The sequence below is a fragment of the Carassius gibelio genome, chromosome B2 (assembly GCF_023724105.1).
Source record: "Carassius gibelio isolate Cgi1373 ecotype wild population from Czech Republic chromosome B2, carGib1.2-hapl.c, whole genome shotgun sequence".
NCBI classification, from domain to species: Eukaryota; Metazoa; Chordata; class Actinopteri; order Cypriniformes; family Cyprinidae; genus Carassius; species Carassius gibelio.
This window is the reverse complement of record NC_068397.1, coordinates 30,447,703-30,467,527: the sequence shown is the minus strand read 5'-3', so window position 1 is coordinate 30,467,527 and position 19,825 is coordinate 30,447,703. Positions and strand designations below refer to the sequence as shown.

Here is a 19,825-nt window from a genome sequence, read left to right as displayed (position 1 = left end):
ATTTTTTAGCATCTTTAATTTTAGTTTAAGTTAATAATAACCACACTGATTCTGGCATTGCCTTTCTCACAATACACATGCATTTCTGGAGTAATGTGATTTTAGCCCTAACAAGGTGTCTTAGTAGGCGGCTTGCTTCAGCTGCCTGTGTTTTGGATCAGTGTTGGTCCTGTGAGGCGGATCAGCAGGGCTTTGTGTTGTTTGGACGCTTGTGACTGGAATCAGATTTAGCGCATCGAGCCGAGCATCAAACCCCCGTCCTCCCGTCGCTCCTGGTTACTGCTGCTGGAAGCGGTTGCCATGGTTATGATGGTGAGGCTGAGAGGTGTAAACTACTGCAGGTGCTGTGTGTGTGTGTGTGTGTGTGTGTGTGTTTGGAGCTGGAAAGGTTATTCACTTAATACATTCATCTGTAACCCCCCTCTGTGAGTTGGATGGGAGTGTGTGTGTGTGTGTGTGTGTGTGAGAGAGAGAGAGAGTGTGTGTGTGTGTATTACCCACTGTGTCCAATGGCATCTTATTTATGAAAGCCACTGGTGGGATTGATTGTGTGACGTGTGTAAATGTGATTGTGCTGTATTCTCATGTTTGCTATATTGTAACAACATATTTTTACCCTGAAATTAAGATTAAAATCCAAATTAAAAAAAATTATAAAAAAGAAAATAAATGCATAGATAAATGCATAAAATATATGCAGCATATGCTTATATGCAAATACTGTAAATGCATGTAATTTCATGATTTTTTTAATCTTAGATATAAAAACTACATAATATAATAAATAATGTATATTGTTTATATAAAATATAAAAAATGTAACCTCTCAGTTAAATTTTGCGAAAAATTCTGATATTATCATTATTCTTTAAAATACTCATATATAATTTTGTATAAATAGTAAAAAAGTAAAAATATGAATGCCATTATATAGATAAAAACATGATGATATATCATGACTAATATACAATATATAAAAGTATAAAAAATGACAAGGATAATATAAAATGTAAATGGTATTTTCATATATTTTTTAGTATTTGTTTTACTGCCTTTTATTTTATACTCATGTAAAAAAAAACAGAGTAAAAACAGTAATTATAATCAACATTATGCTAATGATAATTCAAGGACAAATGGACTTTGTTTTCTTTATGATTTCTTTGGGTTTCTTCTGTGTTTTGGTGTAATTCAGCCGTGCGTGTTTGAGTTACGTCTCATTACGAAGGAAAATGAGTTGGTTTTTACGCAAAGACAAAGCCGTGGGGGGTGAATGGAGACCATCTAAATGCAGATTTGAGCTTTTATCACTTGTATCTTTATTCAAATGCTGGGATATACACTCATCCCTAAATCCATGCGGAACGGAGAACTGCAATTGATTTTATCTGCGTTTCCCGTTATGCATAGTTGAGCGAAGAGCGTGGATTCGGGAGATTAGATCGTCCGTTCATCGTCCCTTCTCACTTATAAAGCAATATTACTGCATTTGCATATCTGTGGACGGCATCTGTGTGTAAAAACCAGTGGGAAATGATTTTACAGTAATGCACTTACAACGCAAACCTAGCAGGAAGTTCATCACAAATAAATGTTAAACACACAATATCACAATGTGAGTCTCTATCAGATTTTTTTAATAAGTTCAGTAAATTGTGAAATATTATTGTTATTTTAATTAGCTGTTTTCTATGTGGATATCTGTTAAGCTGTAATTTATTTCTGTGATGCACAGCTGTATTTTCAGCACCATTCCTCCAGTCTTCAGTGTCACATGATCTTCAGAAATCATGAAAATATGATGATTTACTGCTCAAGAAACATTATTATCAATGTTGAAAACACTTTAGCTGACAAATAATTTTGTGGAAACTGATGCATTTTATTTTTCAGGATTCACAGATGAATAGAAAGAACCACATTTATTTGAAAGATAAATAATTTCTAAAATTATAAATGTCTTTAGAGTCACTTTTAATCAATTTAAGGCGCCGAACTTTTAAAAAATATGATACATTTTAACTTGTTCCAAGACTATCAGGTTTCACTTTAACAAAAATACAAGCTTCACATTTGAAATCCTGTTTAAAATCAATTGACTGTTCTACTGTAAACACAGTTTTAAAGGCTGAGGAATGAAAGAGGTTGAAACAAATAACCTGGAGTATAAAATAAAATGGGTTGTTTTCTAGCATTGACTTAATAATGGTGTTGCATATACAGATTTACAGTGGATCGCTCTCTTTTCTTGGATTTATAAAAAAGGGTTGCGTTCGCTTTCTTAATTCACACTCGTGTTCTATGGAACGAAACATTTGCCTTCATAAACTTTCATCAGAATATAATATCTCAAACACCTACTTTTCTCATCAGTTGACATCATCTAAACCAAACGGGGACTAAAACCATAAAAATGCACCATGCACCACTTTTATTATGCAATAAGAAGTTACTGTTTTATGTCTTTATCTTAATACATGGTTTTATTTTAAAAAGGAGCTTTACACACAACCTTATCAGAGCTAACAGTGGTTTTATATTTAAAAGGGTTGTAAATCTAGTTGAAGTAAATATTATCAGGTAATTTCACAACAACAAAAATATGGCTAGTTAAAATGCTGCGTGGCTAGTAACTTTGGAAAACCACTAGCTAGTGAACAAAACAGTTAATGTCAAGCCCTGGTTGTAGGTAATTATTGACTCTTTAACATTAAAGGGTAGAAGACAAACGGAGCTTTTACTTTTACTTCATAAGTGATTGATGACAAAATTTTGGGGTGGAGTATCGCTTTAACCAGAGTCACCAGAGCACTGCACACATCACCTTTAAACCTGACTCTGTTTGTTCTCTCAGGACTGACTCGAGCCGAGACTCCGGCGACGGTCAGAAGAGTGACCCATCCTCCCCTGCGACGCCCGTTATCCGGCTCCGCTCTTCTCCCGTGTGTGTTCACCCTGCCATCCGCCCTGATCCCGGGACACGGGCCCTTCATCCGCTGGAGCCGCGGCGCAGGAGCGCTGGAGCACACGGTGCTGTCGGCTCGGGACGGGGTGGTCAGGGTGCACCGGGCATACGTGGGTCGGGTCAGTCTGCCCGGATACTCGGCCGATCCGCTCAACGCCTCGCTGGTGCTTTCCCAGCTCCGCTCCAACGACTCCGGGAGCTTCCGGTGCCACGTCGCTCTGGGAGAAAATTATGAGCAGGATACGGTCAACCTGGAGGTCACAGGTGAGGATTATTTACTGTTTTTTCTACTGCTTTAGTAGCACAGGTATATTGGTAGCAATAGCCAAAATTACATTGTATGTGCCAAAATTATACATTTTTTCTTTTATGTCAAAAATCATAAGGATATTAAGTAAAGATCATGTTCCATGAATATATTTACTACATTTCCTACTGTAAATATATAAAAAAAATAATTTTTGATTATTAATATGCATTGCTAAGAACCTTGGCGTTTCTCTAAAAAAAATGATTTTTTTAGTTTTTTAGCACCCTCAGATTTTCAAATAGTTGTATGTCAGCTAAATATTGTTCTATCTTAACAAATCTTGACTGGTTTTGGGCTCCAGAGTCACATATGAAGATAAAAAAAAAAAAAAGGAGAGGCTGGATTTTTATCATTATACTGTATGGTTGTTTTCACACACTGCCAACACACATTTATGTCCAAATAACATGTGAAAGTAATTTTACATAATAAGTGCCCTTTAAAAATTGTAAACAATAACTACAAATTAACAGATTATGAACAGGAGCTGATTTAATAATAAATTTGATTTAAAGACTTAAAGATGCGGTTACTGTATTCTTCCTAGATATATTAATATTTGATAACATTACACAGATTTTTGTTCACTGAAATAAACTAAAATATTAATATTAGATGAACAATTTTGGAAGAAGGTTATGAATTAACTGTAATAAGTTTAAACTGCAGTACTAAAAATAAATTAATTAAATTTGTAGCAGACACTTTTATCCAAAGCGACTTACAGTGCATTCAGGCTATCAATTTTTACATATTATGTGTTCCCGGGGAATCTAATAAAAAAAAAATAATAATAATAAATAATAATATTAATAATAAATAATAATATTAATAGCACTGAGTTAAAAATATGTAGGAAAATCTCTAAATTAGTACTAAAAATGTCAAAGGGCATTGTAATTAATAAAGCATTAACTTTAAAGTGAAAAGGAAAACTGAACATTTAAAAATAAAAGCTAATTTGAAAAATATTAATTAATACTGTAATCGTATATAAATAATACTGAATTGTAAATAATAGCTTGAAATTAAGAATTTTAATTTATCATGTTTTTTAGGAATGGGTGCTGATTTAATATTCAAAATCCAGTGTTAATATACTTTTCCTAATAGAAAATACTAGATATTGTTAATTGAAATAAATTTGAAATAAGTTAAAATATAAATATCAGATTAAAAATGTAATTGGAAACTAAAAAATAAAAAACAAATGTAAATTAAATCTAAAAATAAAATAACTAAAAATGACAACAGAATATATCAAAATTATTAAAACCTAAACTAAAATTAAAATGAAAAGTGTAAAAAAAAAAATTTAAATATTTATAAATAATATAATGGTTTATAAATAATATTTAAGTAACACTGCCCTGACATTGTGAACAAATCTAGATCTGAAATTAACAGTTTGAATTGTTCTTCAATTAAAATTACAATTATATTTTAATAAATTATGAAATTATATTTTTAGAATTATTTTTAATACTAATGCATAATATGTTGGTGTTTTTAAAATAATTGTATAATATTTATAAAATAATAGTGTGATGTTTTATTAATACAGCACTTTTGACCGTGGACATTGTTTTAATCTTCAGCTTCACGGAGAATGACTGCAGTTATAATGTTGTACATTCTCTGAGTTTAATTAAGAGAAAATTACAGCTCAATGTATTAGTCTGTAAACCCCCCAGTGAGCAAGTTAATATTATCGTGAGCATATCTGATCCCAGAACAGCAGTTTTCAGATAAACACTGAGTTCAGGAGTCTGCTGTGAATTAATTACTCTCTCAGACTGTCAATATCAGATCCATTTCAGCTCTTTCCTTCATTTCCCGTCTAACTTTAGCTCAGCTTTATTTGCAGTTTCATCTCAGGCTCTCATTAACTGCTTAATTGGCCGTAACTCTTTAATTAGAGCAGTGAGATTGATTACCAGCGAACGAGGGCTGTGTGAATTGTAAGAAAAAAACAGGTGACACCTTAAGAGGGAAATTACGGTAAACCGAAGATAAATCATCTCAAATGTTCTACATACTTAGGGATGTAATGATATCAAAATCTCACGGTACGATACAATTTGGAAAAGCTCACGGTATTGTTAAATAGCTCACGATAGTGTTTGTGATGATAATTGCGAAAGAATACTGACATTTATTCTGCTTTTGCCAGTCAACAGGCAATTTATTGTTGTATTTATGGATCCATGACAACATAAAACGCTGATCACATAGCGCATTTAAAGTTCAAGTTGTAGTCGGGAACATCAATATTCTGTATCGTAATATTTGGTTGCATAACTGATTCTTCTGTGCAATGTTTAAGTTAAGAAGCAACTAGAACAATCGTAAACAATAGGGAATTCCCTTTAAGTTCAAACAAAGATCAAGTTAAGTCAGGTTTAAATGTGCAAGGCAAATAAAAGCAGCCATTTAAAACTGGTATTTAGGAACATAACTTAAACTTCAGTCTAAAAAAAACAGTCTTAAATAGTCTGGCAAAAAGCCTTCTGAAAAACACTGAACTATCCTTTAGCTAGTGTTCAAGTTTTTCTTTAGAAACTTTCTTTTCCTCTCCGAACTCCCAAACTGACTCAAATGATTCGCGATCCCGCTCCGATCTCCCGAACTGATTCAAATGATTCGCGATCCCCAAACTGACTCAAATGATTCGCGAACCCGCTTTGAACTCCCAAACTGACTCAAATGATTCGCGAACCCGCTACGAACTCCCGAACTGATTCAAATGATTTGCGATCCTCAAACTGACTCACATGATTTGCGAACCCACTACGAACTCCCAAACTGATTCAAATGATTCACGAACCTGTTACGAACTCCCAAACTGATTCAAATGATTCACGAACCTGCTACGAACTCCCGAACTGATTCAAATGATTTGCGATCCCCAAACTGACTCAAATGATTCGCGATCCCGCTCCGATCTCCTGAACTGATTCAAATGATTCGCGATCCCCAAACTGACTCAAATGATTCGCAAACCCGCTTTGAACTCCCGAACTGACTCAAATGATTCGCAAACCCGCTTTGAACTCCCGAACTGACTCAAATGATTCGCGAACCCGCTACGAACTCCCGAACTGATTCAAATGATTCGTGATCCCCAAACTGACTCATGTTGCTTGTGTTTCCTGTGTTGTATCGCAGTTTACTGTGGCAGTGTTTGCACATAGTCCATTGTCTGTCCACCACCTTCTCTCCTTTTGCGTTTTTTGACACGGCGAAACCAAAATGTTTCCAGACATCTGATTTAAGAGCTGCCGGGGCTGGTACCATCTCAACTTCAGTTTTGTTGTTTTCATTCTTACAAGTATCGCTGTCGGCCATGCTGGCTTGCTGTGAGCTTGTGTGGACACTGGACAGCGTGCAATCCTATTGGCTTAACAACGGTTGTTGTGACGACGCAGCGCAAAGGATCATGGTCTCTGTAGTTAACAATGATTTGTTCCGCGGGACTGTGTTTATTCCTCTTGCTTTATGACAGACTGTCACAGACACCTGTCCTTTTAATATTGTGAACCAAGACTAAATTTAATTTAACTGAATAATGACACTTGATGATTTAATATTTGATTATTGCACTTTTCCTGGACTTTTTTGTACTTATTTTGTAGTGTCACACATTTCAAGATAAATCGTGGTCTTTCAAACAGTGTTGTTTTTATTAACCAAAACTATCAGCTATATGTTTGGTAACTGAACAAAGTTGAAATAAAATTAAATAGAAATGTTAGATAAAAAAAACATACATTTGAATTTGTAAAATTCTAAGAAAATTAGAGATGAAATTAATTTTAAGCTGAAGTAAATTAATAAAACTGAAATTAAAATTATTCTGTGTAGAAATATATTTTTTTTAATCTTTAAAAAATAACAAAAAATTACAGAAGCGCATACATTAGTTTTTCTGAAATTAATAAAATATGGTATATATTAACAATATACATTTTAATAATAATTTTTGTAATCTACACAAATGAAACTAAGAGACGATGTTGAGCTTTATCATAATTTATTGTAATTTGAAAAAAATGTAATAAGTGAAAATTAAAGAAATAAAAAAATATATAAAAAAATATATATCTTATATCTGACATCTTTGTCAAAATTGAGTTATTCACATATTCTTCTTCTGGGAAAAATTTATTTACATTATGTGATGCTTCTTTTGTGAGCTGTGTACAAACAAAAAAGGGTTCTATATACAGAAGTCATTAAAATCAATGTAAAATATAATAAACAGTTCTGACCTCTAGTTTTTCTGATGTTCATGTTTCCGTGTGTTTTCAGGTGTGGTGTTTCACTACCGTTCTCCCACGGAGCATTATTCGCTGTCGTTCCCCGAGGCCGTTCGTGCGTGTGAGGAGAACTCGGCTGAGGTCGCGACCCCTGAGCAGCTGTGGGCGGCGTTTCACTCCGGCATGAACAACTGTGCAGCCGGATGGCTCAGAGACCAGAGCGTCAGGTTTGACTCAAGAGCATCAGTCAGGAAATATATAAAATTAGAACATACGGACATAGGTGCCTTGGGCCAGTGCCCACGAAGAGGCACCACTCCTTGTTGGGTGTGCCCTCAGGGGGCAAGGCATGCCTTGGGTTTGATACATGAAACATGCAAGCCTGGCGAAAGTATGTGACCCCATGAGAAGGACCAGCACGTTCAGCTGGATGCAATTATCACATGCACATATCTTTCAGAGTTGATGAAGGACTGTTAAACTCCAGCCAGACAGACACGCTTCACCTTGAGCTATTTAAGGATCCTGTTAATAATATTGCAGTGAATTATTTATTAGCATCTCTATGACAGCACTGCTTTATTTACATATGAACATTCTCACAGTGCAGGTGTTTGGTTTCCTCTCCGCAGGTATCCCATACAGAGACCTGAGCTTGGCTGCCATGGACACGCAGAGTTTTCTTCTGGAGTGAGGAATTATGGGAAACGGGACCCTTCGGAACTGTTTGATGTTTACTGTTTCGCCAATGACATGCAAGGTGAGATTCTGGAAGACACATTTACCAGGAACAAAGTATTAATGGACTAGTATTAATGTAGTTAATATATATTAATGTAATTTGATTTAATTTATTATTGCTGTTTTCAGGGTTACAGCAGATTTTTCTCTTAATAAATATTACTATTGTGAAAGTGTTGTGCACTGATTCATGTCCAGCTGTTCTGCTCATGTGCTTGATCACAGTGTTGGGGGTAAAGCGAGTCACGTAATCGGATTACTTTTTAAGTAACTAGTAAAGTAATGCATTACTTTTTAATTTACAAGAAAATGTTGTCATTGTTGAATGAGTTACTTTTTCATATAAGTATTGCCAGTTACATTGTTTTCCCATTTATTGACTGACAAGTCTCCTGTCGCCATGTTGAGAGAAATCAGAAGTACAGAGGCTTTGTGTGCTCTGTGTGTACATGATGTTACTGTAGTTCTAACGCAATAAATTGTCTTCCTCGTAAAAAGACAGATTCAGTACTCATCAAAATGAATTAAATCCTGCAATAATTAAACATGTTAAATAACACAAATATCTTTTATATATTTAATACCATTAACCAATGTCTTTGCTGCTGACCTTTGATGATCCATTTCAACCAAACTACGTAATAAGCAAAAATGACTTTAGATAAACTAACATTTGTGCTTCATTGTTTTTTGTTTTGTTTTTTTTTATTGCTGAAGAGTATCGAACATTCTTCTCCTGTGTTTCGGACATGAATTTACTTTTCCTTCAGCCTGAGACTTATTCCTTGTCACTTTTTGGTGTGAAAGGGCTTTTACATTTGATAAAAATATAACTTTTTATATTAAAAACAAACAAGCAAGCCCTTCCCAGATTTAAAAAAGTGATGCAAAAGTAACGTAACGCATTCCTTTCCATAAAAGTAACTAAGTAATGTAATTAGTTACTTTTCTAGAGATGCAATGCAATGTTGACATGCATTACTGTTAAAAGTAACTTTCCCCAACACTGGTTGTGCAGGTGAAGTGTTTCCCGCCGGTGTTCCTGACGGACTGACTCGTCCGGAGGCAGTGGATCACTGTACGGCTCTGGGCGGCCGGCTGGCGACCGTGGGTCATCTCTATCTGGCCTGGAGCTCTGGCCTGGATCACTGCGCGCCGGCCTGGCTGTCTGACGGCAGCGTGAGGTCCTCCATCAGCTCGCTGCGCTCCGACTGTCCCACTGGAGAACCTGGCGTCCAAACCTTTTCACCATCAGAACTAAACAATGGGACGGCACGCTTCGATGCTTTCTGCTATAGAGGTATGCATTACAGAAACCATTATTATTGGTTATTGTTTTATCTAGCCCATGCAATAGGGATTTGATCATGGTTAAGGGATGATACGAAACGTAAGAGTCTATGGGCCTGTTCCATGATGGTGGCTTAACAAACTCAGAGTTGACAAAACCAAACAAATATATATATATTAAAACAGAAATCAATTAGTAAGTCTGATGACTCAAATTTTTCTTAAATTATATTATATATTATATTATAATATATATTATTAGATGTTCAACATACTGCACAATATCTACAGTATACTGCATACTTTTTTAAATGACTTAATTGTTAGCTGTCATGATGGAAGTAATGCATTTCAAGGACATACAACCGCACACTCACTTAGAAATAAGCAACTTTATTTGCATTTTTAAATCAGTCTAATGTGTAAAGGTAAAGATTGTATAAAAAGTTGTTGACATTTTGCATACTAAGTTAAATAAGGCAAATAATGGCAAAGATTATGTAAAAAATGTAAAAAGAAAAGTCGTTCACTGTATAATTCAATGCTGTTTATGCATACTTCACATTCATAAATGTAGTGAAATATTCCATGGATTAATAACATTTGCATATTTGGCACAGTATAAAATAGGAGCTGGTACATCTGTACATTTTCATCTAGATTTATTCATGTAAATCCAAGTTGTTTAGAGTGCATTCAAGGTTTACCTATCATCAGCACGTGTGTCTCTGCTAATCAAACCCGTGTTCTTGCCGTTTCTTGCACATGCTCTAGCGGTTGAGTTATGTGTTCGGAGAGAGAATCTGAGTGATTGAATTTAATGTGTCAACAGAAGAGAAAGCACAGAAGCCTCTCACAGGCATCGTGAAGTCCTTACTGAGACCATGGAGGTACATGACCGGAGACGACAGTTCGGAGGACGCGTCCGAATCCTTCGCCTCTAGCACGGGTACCATTCATTTCACTTATACTGAATAGAGTTCACAATTCTTTGCAACAAAATTAAATACTATATCCATCAGAACTTTTTCTTTTTCCCAAGAAGTCCAAGGTTTTTGCATCAGAGAATAGTTTTTGAGAATAATTTTCATCCTCATTTAGTAATTAAAGGGGACATCTTGAGTAACTATAAAGTAGTACGTTTTGCATCCTTCATATCTCCAGAGTCTTTAGTTTTATCATTTGTGACCCTGGACCACAAAACTTTAGTCTTTAGTGTCAATTTTTCAAAACCGAGATTTATGCATCATCTGAAATCTGAATAAATAATTCTTCCATTGATGTGTGGTTTGTTCGGAGGACAATATTTGTCTGAGATGCAACTAATTGAAAATCTGGAATCTGAGGATGCAAAAAAATCTAAATACTGAGAAAATCATCTTTAAAGTTGTCCAAATTAAGTTCTAAGCAATGCAAATTACTAATCAAAAATTAAGGTTTGATATATTTACGGTAGCCTCCTGGAGGCTTAATGAAAACAAACAAAACTTGTATAAAACAGGATGCAGTGTATTTGGCACAAAAATACCCCGTACTACATCCAAATATCATTTTTTTGTTAAACTTTGTCAATGTTTAGCATGAGAATCCAACTCTATAACAGTGTAAATAACTCAACATGCATGAAATAGCATTAGACCCCCAATTAAACTCTTAAATAGCTTCTTTAATTCACCAATCTTTCTTTGAAACATAACACTGACATACTTATCAGTCTGTTTTCTTGCTAAAGGGATCATATTTTACCCTTATTTTTTTCACAGAAGTGCACTTATAATATTAATCAAGGGTTTTTGCATAAAGAAAGAATAAAAATGTTTATTCAGGGCCATTTTCACCCTCTCAGGCTGTTTTTGCTGCTTTTCAGTTCTGTCTCTATGACTTTGCAAACTTTTTTAGAATGTTTTGATTTAAATTCTACTGATTTGTTAAATTCATGTGAGGTTAGAGGTTTTTGTAGAAGTTAGGATGAGTTGAAAATGATTAGTAAATCCGTGATATTCTTATTCAAATGTGTTTTATGTATTAAGTATTTAGTAAGATTTTTACTTAGCACTTTTCTTTAATATTTTTATTCATCAAGGATGCATTAAATTCATCAAAAGGGAGAGTATAGACATTTAGTTTAATTTTATTCCCCAGAAGTCCTTATTAAGTTAGTCAAGGAAGCGATTGATGCAACTTTTCTTTGTGTGTTCTTTGAAGATATTTTTCCTAATGACATTAAAAAAGAATTTTTTTTATGTTTTGATCTATATTTAAATTCTGAATATTTAAATATTTAATGTTTTGTTAGAAGTTAGTTGTAAACGATTAATACATTTTCCAGCAAGTGTTTTATATAAATAATAGCTGCATCAAAAGTATAAACGAATAGCTTTCTGAGGTGCATGTGAATTTTTTATTAATTAACATTTATAATGTTTCAAAAGACTTTCTATTCATCTGTGAATCCTGAAAAATAAAATGCATCACGGTTTCCACTAAAATATTTTGCAGCACGACTGTTTTCAACACTGATAACAATCAGAAATGTTTCTTGAATCATCAGAATGATTTCACTGAAGACAGAATTAGAGCTTTGATCCGTTACATTGTAACATACATTCAGCTGTTTTAAATGGTAATGAGTAAGTGATTGTTAAATGCCCCGTTTTGCATTGAAAAGTTTCATATCTTGAAAGTAAGAAGAGTGGTATTGATGTTAAATTAGCTTGTATCTGACTGTATTCAGATGCACAGATCACCGTCCAGCCGGACCAGCCTGACCTTCGACCCTCGAACTGGACCGGACAGGTGGATCTGGACAAAGAGCCACTGATGACCTCTGAACCCACCGAGCTCTCGGCCGAGTATCTGACGGTTCGTCTGCGCGCCGGAGACACGTCTCTGGACTGGAGCGGTCAGCTGGACTCGTTCCCAGACAGCCCACAGGTGCTTCCTGATCTGAGTCCGGGCGGCTCGGCCCGAGAGGAAGAGGACGAGGACGAAGGTCTGTCCGGTCAATCCCTGAGCTCTGTGACTCCTTCAGAGGCTCCTCAAGACAAGACCAAGAGTTCCCTCACCAACATCGTCAGCTCCTTATGGAAACCCTGGAGCTACTTAACAGGAAGTGAAGCGGAGGGGACGACCACGAGCACAGCTGCGACGGAGACGCCCTCAACAGACGACAGAACCACTGCGACGCCCAGATCAGGTGAATATTAAAGAAAAGGGTTTCTGATCTTCCATTCTGAAGGATTGGTGAGAGAAATGGATGCGGCACAACAAAAAAGACTGATTTAGAAAATTGTTTCTGAAAGGAAAGATGCATTTTGAGTAGCGATATGTGAACATCAATATTTGAAGAGTTCAGATGCAAAGGCCTCTTTTGAGCTGTTTGAAATTTAATTAAAAAATGAGCATTTTTATTAGGCTCCGATGTGTAGGTTCAGCAGTTTCACTTTAATAGCAATGAATAGGTTGTTTTCTGAACATCAACAACCGTAGGAGCCTAAGAAAATGCTCATTTTTGAAGAAATTTTCAAATGGCTTTTGCATCTGAACTATATTTTTAAAAATCCACAATAATAATAATACATTTTGAAAAATAAATTGGTATTCTGTCCATTTTACCGCTTGAAGTACTTAAGTTACAAAAAGAATTATCTAAAAACTGTAAATGAAAAATAATAAAAAACTAAACAGGCGTATTAAAAAAAACACAACAAAATTACTAATATTTTAAAATGATAACAAATATATATATATATTTTCAGAATATTAACAAGAACTTTCAAAGTATGTGTTTTTTTTCCAGTTTTTTAGAAATAGAACAATAATTACTTTAAAACACTCTAGAAAATAAGAATGCATCAAATAAAAAATATTTTTATAAAAAAATTAGCAATTTAGAGATACTTTTTATTATTAAAATTTAAAACAATATAAACAAACTAAAATTTAATTGGGCACTAAAAATGTTATTTTTGTTAAACGTTTAATACATTTTTGTTAACTGGTATGATTCTTGATTTTGATGAGATATGCTTCTGGATTATTAAAATTTAATGTAACCATTAAAACATAATCTAGAGGAAAAAAAACTGAATTTTGGGGAAAATACATTTTATAGGGACCTGCAAATTTTTTGATTTTATTATTATTATTATTATTGTTGTTAGTATTAATAAGACATCTTTTTTTTATTATAGAGAAAAATTTAAACAAGAAAAATGGAATTCAGAAAAAAATTTAAGTGGCAAAACTGAATGTATGTTTAATTTACTGTAATTATATTTAAATGCATTAAGTAGAAACAACTTTAATCTGTGTTATTTTAATATTATTTATATACAATTAAAGTTTTATTTTAATTATAAATTAGCTTTAAAAAAAACTTAAATGAAAATTTTTAATGTTGGCAACTAACTAAAATAAAATAAGTTACTTATTTACAGTCTTATTTAACATACTGTACTGATGTTAAATTGTAGAAGTTTCATGATTGCACTTTATTTGACATGCTTTTAATTTATTTATAATTTTATATTATAATATTTATAAAGTTAGTCAGATAAATCAGGCTCAGGTCCAGCAGCAGGATCGACCACACGATATGTGAGCACTGTTTTATTATGTGAAGGGTTCGTTTAAATTAAGATGCTGCCTTGAGCCAAAAACAAATGCATCCGCGAGCGTTTGGCCTGCAGCCGTACTAGAAGTGGGTTATTAGCTTCTAGTGATGCAAGATTGATTTTGTGCATTGTTGCATTGAGAAATGTGTCGGCATGCAATGACATATGCATGTCATAAATGAATGCAAGCACATGCACCAGCCAAGGGTTTTTATAACGTGTTTCTATCATAGTTTCTAGTATGTATAGTAACTGCATACTAGACACCTAACTAGGTTTTACAGAGCTACTTTCTTTTGTAAAATCACTTATAGACATTGTAAAATATCCATTAAATTGTCCTAGAGAATTTGGCAGACTGTTCGCCGCTCTCTAGAGACAAAAAACAGATCGGAGGAATGAATCCGAAGACAACATCTTAATGCACAGGAACACAACTGCTGATTGAATAACCCCACACAGACAGATTAATAATCATCAGTCTCATTTGGAAATGAGTCTTAGCTTCGACTAATCAGTGTCATTACTGAAAGCCTGTTTTTAGTCTCTGTCTTGTTAGTGCTGCATATTTGCTTGAAGCAAACAGATGAAAAAAAGGTTGATAATGGAAACGAAAATGACAAAAAATAAAATAAAATAGAGAGTTAAATATAAATGTATAAAAATACTGAAAATGATAAAAGCATGTAAAAAAAGACTAAAGCTTAAAAATAAAATAAACTTTTAAATCAGAATATTAATAACCACTATAATAGTATAGACTGTAATAATACTAATGCAAAGTTTTATTGTTATTTTATAATTATTTATAAGCTACTATTATAGTATTTATTAATATTCTGAATTAAAATATATATAAATTTAATTTTTAGTCTCTTTGTTACGTGCTTAAATCATATTTAGTAGTTTGGGATTTTAGTTTTAGTTATATTAGTAATTTTAGTTTTAGTTTAGAATTTCTATTGAACTTTATATATAGTTAACACTAACAGTGCTGGTTGTGTTTGTGCTTGTCTCTATAGGACAGATGTCATGGAGCCCCTCGTGGCTGCCCAGTCCCTCAACCGTCACTGATAAATTAATCACCTCATTTCCACCCACGAGTTCAGTCGTACCAACCACAGTCCCAGCGAACGCCACCAGAGACGGACCGAGCGACAGTCAGACTAGTCGACCCACACAGGACGGTCCGGCGACCGCAGCCGGTTGGGTCGTAGTGACTGAAATACATGAGCAGAAAACCCAAACCCCTGAACCTAAAGTCTCCGTCTCTACCGAGAACTTCTCCGGAGAGAGTCGAATGCTGGAGACGGAGGGAAGCTCGTGGGGCGACACGTACCCATCATCTCAAACGCCGCTGATGGTGGAGACGACGAGAACAAGTTCCTTCTCCACCTCTGCACACGGACTCGAGGCTCGTGGAGAAATCCAGTACAGACGCAGAAACAAACCCAAGAGACTCAACCAGAGCACCACTGAGATGACCACGAGTGCCACCCAGAGCATAACAACTTCCTCCGCTGAGATGTCCAGCACTGGAGACACTGTGACGATCCTCTCGACGTCTGCAGACCAGACTCAGACATCAAGCTTCGCCACGACGGTCCCCAGCGATGTAGAGCAGGATCTGAGCAGCGCTGAGGCCGTCAGGAAGAACAGCTCCACTGGAGAAGAAGGTAACCGATCTAATTTATCATTTTCACTAGGGTGATAAATGATATCATATCAAGATTCACCACTTCAATTGAGGAAAAACTACCATCAAAAACACACTGAAACGCAAAGAGCAAACTTAAATAAAGGTTTGGTTTAACTTGAAGAAATTATGACAGAAATATATTAATATTGAGAAAAACTTGAGAAAACTACCATCAAAAACACAATGAAACTCAAAGATCAAACCTAAATAAAAGTTTGGTTTAACTTGAAGAAATTATGACAGAAATATATTACTTTTGATAAAAACTTTAGAAAACTACCATCAAAAACGCACTGAAACTCAAAGATCAAACCTAAATAAAAGTTTGGTTTAACATGAAGAAATTATGACAGAAATATATTAATAATGAGAAAAACTTGAGAAAACTACCATCAAAAACACAACGAAACTCAAAGAGCAAACTAAAATAAAGATTTGGTTTAACTTGAAGAAATTATGACAGAAATATATTAATATTGAGAAAAACTTGAGAAAACAACCATCAAAAACACAACGAAACTCAAAGAGCAAACCTAAATAAAAGTTTGGTTTAACATGAAGAAATTATGACAGAAATATATTAATATTGAGAAAAACTTGAGAAATCTACCATCAAAAACATAAAGAAACTCAAAGAGCAAATTAAATAAAAGTTTGGTTTAACTTTAAGAAATTATGAAAGAAATATATTACTTTTGATAAAAACTTGAGAAAACTACCATCAAAACTTTTGAAAAACTACCATCAAAAACACACTGAAACTCAAAGAGCAAACTTACAGAAAAGTTTGGTTTAACTTGAAGAAATTATGACAGTAATTCATAATTATTCCATACTAAAATCTTCTTCTCAAATAAAGTAGTTATAACAGTGATCATACACCAAAAGGAATATCATACCAACTGATATTTCATCCTTGCTTTAATTTAAATAGTTCTTTTGTACAGCATCTTATTTGACAGAAAATACTAATGCAAAGGTTTTTTTTTTTGGTAATGAATTTATTTATTTATTTAAATTTTATTATTTCATTTCATAGCCGGTACTTAGTCACCATATTTGGTGTTCCAATTTCCCTCATTCATTGCCATTACTGATGGTTTTATACAGTCTTTTGATCAGAAAGGTATTTTACCAATCTGTGAACGAGATGGTTGGCAGGTGGATGGATGTCCAGGTGTGGTAAAGAGACTCTTGTAGGCTTTAATTATGTGATGAGTGTGTGCTTGGGTGGAGAGCTCACTCAAATGAATATTCAAATTGTTTTCATGAATATTAATGAGCCGTTTCCACATATTTGCTTATAATATTGAGAGCTGTTATGATGAAGAGGCTTATGGCCAATTAGAGATATTTGTATGTCAAAATGGACATTGGTGAGACAAACAATAGGTTTCACAGCAGTTCTGCTGATTGTCTGGTGTAGCAACCAAACCTTGATAATTAGTGAGGACATGGGAGATAATTATTACATTTATTAGCTTTGCTCATGAATATTAATAATATTTAGATTGTTGTGGACTGTAGGTCAATGATGAAGTTTTTTTCATTGATTTGAAAATAATATATAAATACTGACTAATCTAGAGGATATTCAGTCTATGAGTGTTCAATCACTCGTCTGCCACAATGATTTACTTTTATGGATTTTAACAGCAAATACTGACATATGCTTTTATTTGTGATGTAATTTGATCTATTAATGAGCACATATATATATATATATATATATATATATATATATATATATATATATATATATATATATATATATATATAAAAATATATATATATTACTATGTATTATATTTTGTATATATTTAAACACATACTGTATATAATTAATTAATTATAATTTAGATACAGTACTGTATATAATTCTATATTCTATTTTCTATTATATTATATTATATTATATTATATTATATTATATTATATTAGAATTAAATTAAGTATAATATAAATCTCCCAAAAAAAAAAAAAAAAAAAATGCTAGAGAGATTTTGGACATCTCTGAACTATTGAAAATAATCTTAAGTAATGTTTGCTGTGCCTCAGGCTCACAGTGCTGCATTAATTAATTTGGTAGATTCACTTCATCCGGCTCTTGAATACCGTATGTGAGAAGCTATAGAGGGAGACGTGTGTGTGTGTGTGTGTGCGTGTGTGTGTGTGTGTGTGTCACTTCAGCATTCAGCATCTGCTGTGATCATCTCAGGTGGTGTTTGAGCTCCAGCTCTTATTTGTTGGTCTCCAGTCATTCTCTCTTCTTTCACTCTTGTGTTGAAGGATATCTCTCTTCTAACTGGCTTTTCCACCTCAGACAGACGCGAGACTCGAGACGGCTCAGTAGGGTTCAGACCAGAGCCTTCACGTCCATGAGGATTGATTTAGCTGCTGGTGTTATAAGCAGCAGCACTGACACAAACGCATGTCTCTGGCCGGATTTGACCTTCAGTGTTACAGCAGCTGTCAATCACATGAGGCCTGTGGGCTGAACTTGACACGACTGAAGCACCAGCACTGTGTTTTAATACATGGGTCTGCTCGGAGTGATAGTAAAAGATTAGATTAGATTAGATTCATCTTTATTGTCATTGCACATGTAAGGTACAAGGCAACGAAATGCAGTTAGCATCTAAAAAAGTCATGTGACACATCATATCCAGCACGTTTTGGTCTGTTTCAGCTTGACTGTAATAATAATAGTATTATATTAAAAACTATTATTATTATTATTATTATTAAACCCAGCAATAAATATTATTATTATTAATTAAATATTATTAACTAAAGCTATTTTTGTATTAAATATATTATAATATAATGTTAGGAATTATATTTAAAACTACAAAAACAACAATAAAAATGATTTATATATTTTTATGTATTATTTATATTATTGTTAAATACAAATATTAAACAAAATAAATAATGTTACAAATGTAATATTTAACAAATTGGTATTTAAAGAAATAATATAATATGAATAATATATAGTTTTATCATAAAATAAAACTAAAGCATAAAAATGTAAATGTAAATATTAAAATGTAATATAAATATTTTAAATATTAAAATAAATAAATGTATTTCAGATAGTTGCTTATGCATTTTTTTGTTTGTCTTGAAAAACTAAAATAACTGAACTGAAATAAACTGAAATAAAATCTGTGTGTATATGCATGTGTGTGTGTGTGTGTGTGTGTGTTTGTGTGAATAACAAAAACACCCATATAATTTAATTAGTTAATTTATTAAATAATTATTTAACTAAAATGTTTTAATTTTAATATATATATAATTTTTTTTTAAAGCTAATGATAGTGTTCTAAAATAAAGAAATACAAATGAACATAATATATACAGATCAAGACAATTCCCTCCAGAGTATAAACATCGTATTGTTGAAGTGTGATATTTGAATCTTAATAACAGGGTTTTTGTAGTAATTATGAGTGACGTGTTAGTAATATCTTTGAAGTGTTTTGAGGAAGAGTCCTCTGCTGCTGTTGTGATAATTTGCAGCTTTATAAACACAGAATTAAATCAGTCTGCCTGATGGGTAATTGTTTATAGTAATTATCGAACTCACATGGAGAGAGTTTTCTCTCTCTTCGTGCAATATTTGCATGTCGCTCTTTTATAAAATCACCTCGAATATTTGCAGTTGCCCTCTTAACCTCACAAAGCAATTATATAGTGGCACATATTGTTCTCTGTGTATCCCATCATGCACTGCTGGTGTGACCTCAAGGATGTGGCTCATTTGCATGTGTGGTAAAAACAACACAAGGAAGCAATTAGGGCCGAAGGGACAGTGTGCTGCTGTAATGAAGGAACACAGGCCTAACAGAGGAGGGGGCGTGGCCTGCAGAGCGAGAGGATGATTGGCGTCTGCTTGCAGCACAGTTGCCATGACAACAGATCCTGATTGCATCCAAG

General features: G+C 33.8%; 1 protein-coding gene across 1 annotated transcript in view; it reads left to right on the top strand.

Annotated features, from left to right (window-relative positions):
* LOC127951548 (neurocan core protein) overlaps positions 1-19,825 on the top strand; it is a 69,007-nt gene that overhangs the window by 33,890 nt on the left and 15,292 nt on the right. The window contains exons 3-9 of the mRNA XM_052549494.1: positions 2,855-3,229; positions 7,587-7,761; positions 8,167-8,294; positions 9,294-9,575; positions 10,398-10,514; positions 12,300-12,761; positions 15,204-15,857. Of these exons, the coding sequence (XP_052405454.1) occupies positions 2,855-3,229; positions 7,587-7,761; positions 8,167-8,294; positions 9,294-9,575; positions 10,398-10,514; positions 12,300-12,761; positions 15,204-15,857 (2,193 nt within the window). The remainder of the gene's footprint in view (positions 1-2,854; positions 3,230-7,586; positions 7,762-8,166; positions 8,295-9,293; positions 9,576-10,397; positions 10,515-12,299; positions 12,762-15,203; positions 15,858-19,825) is intronic.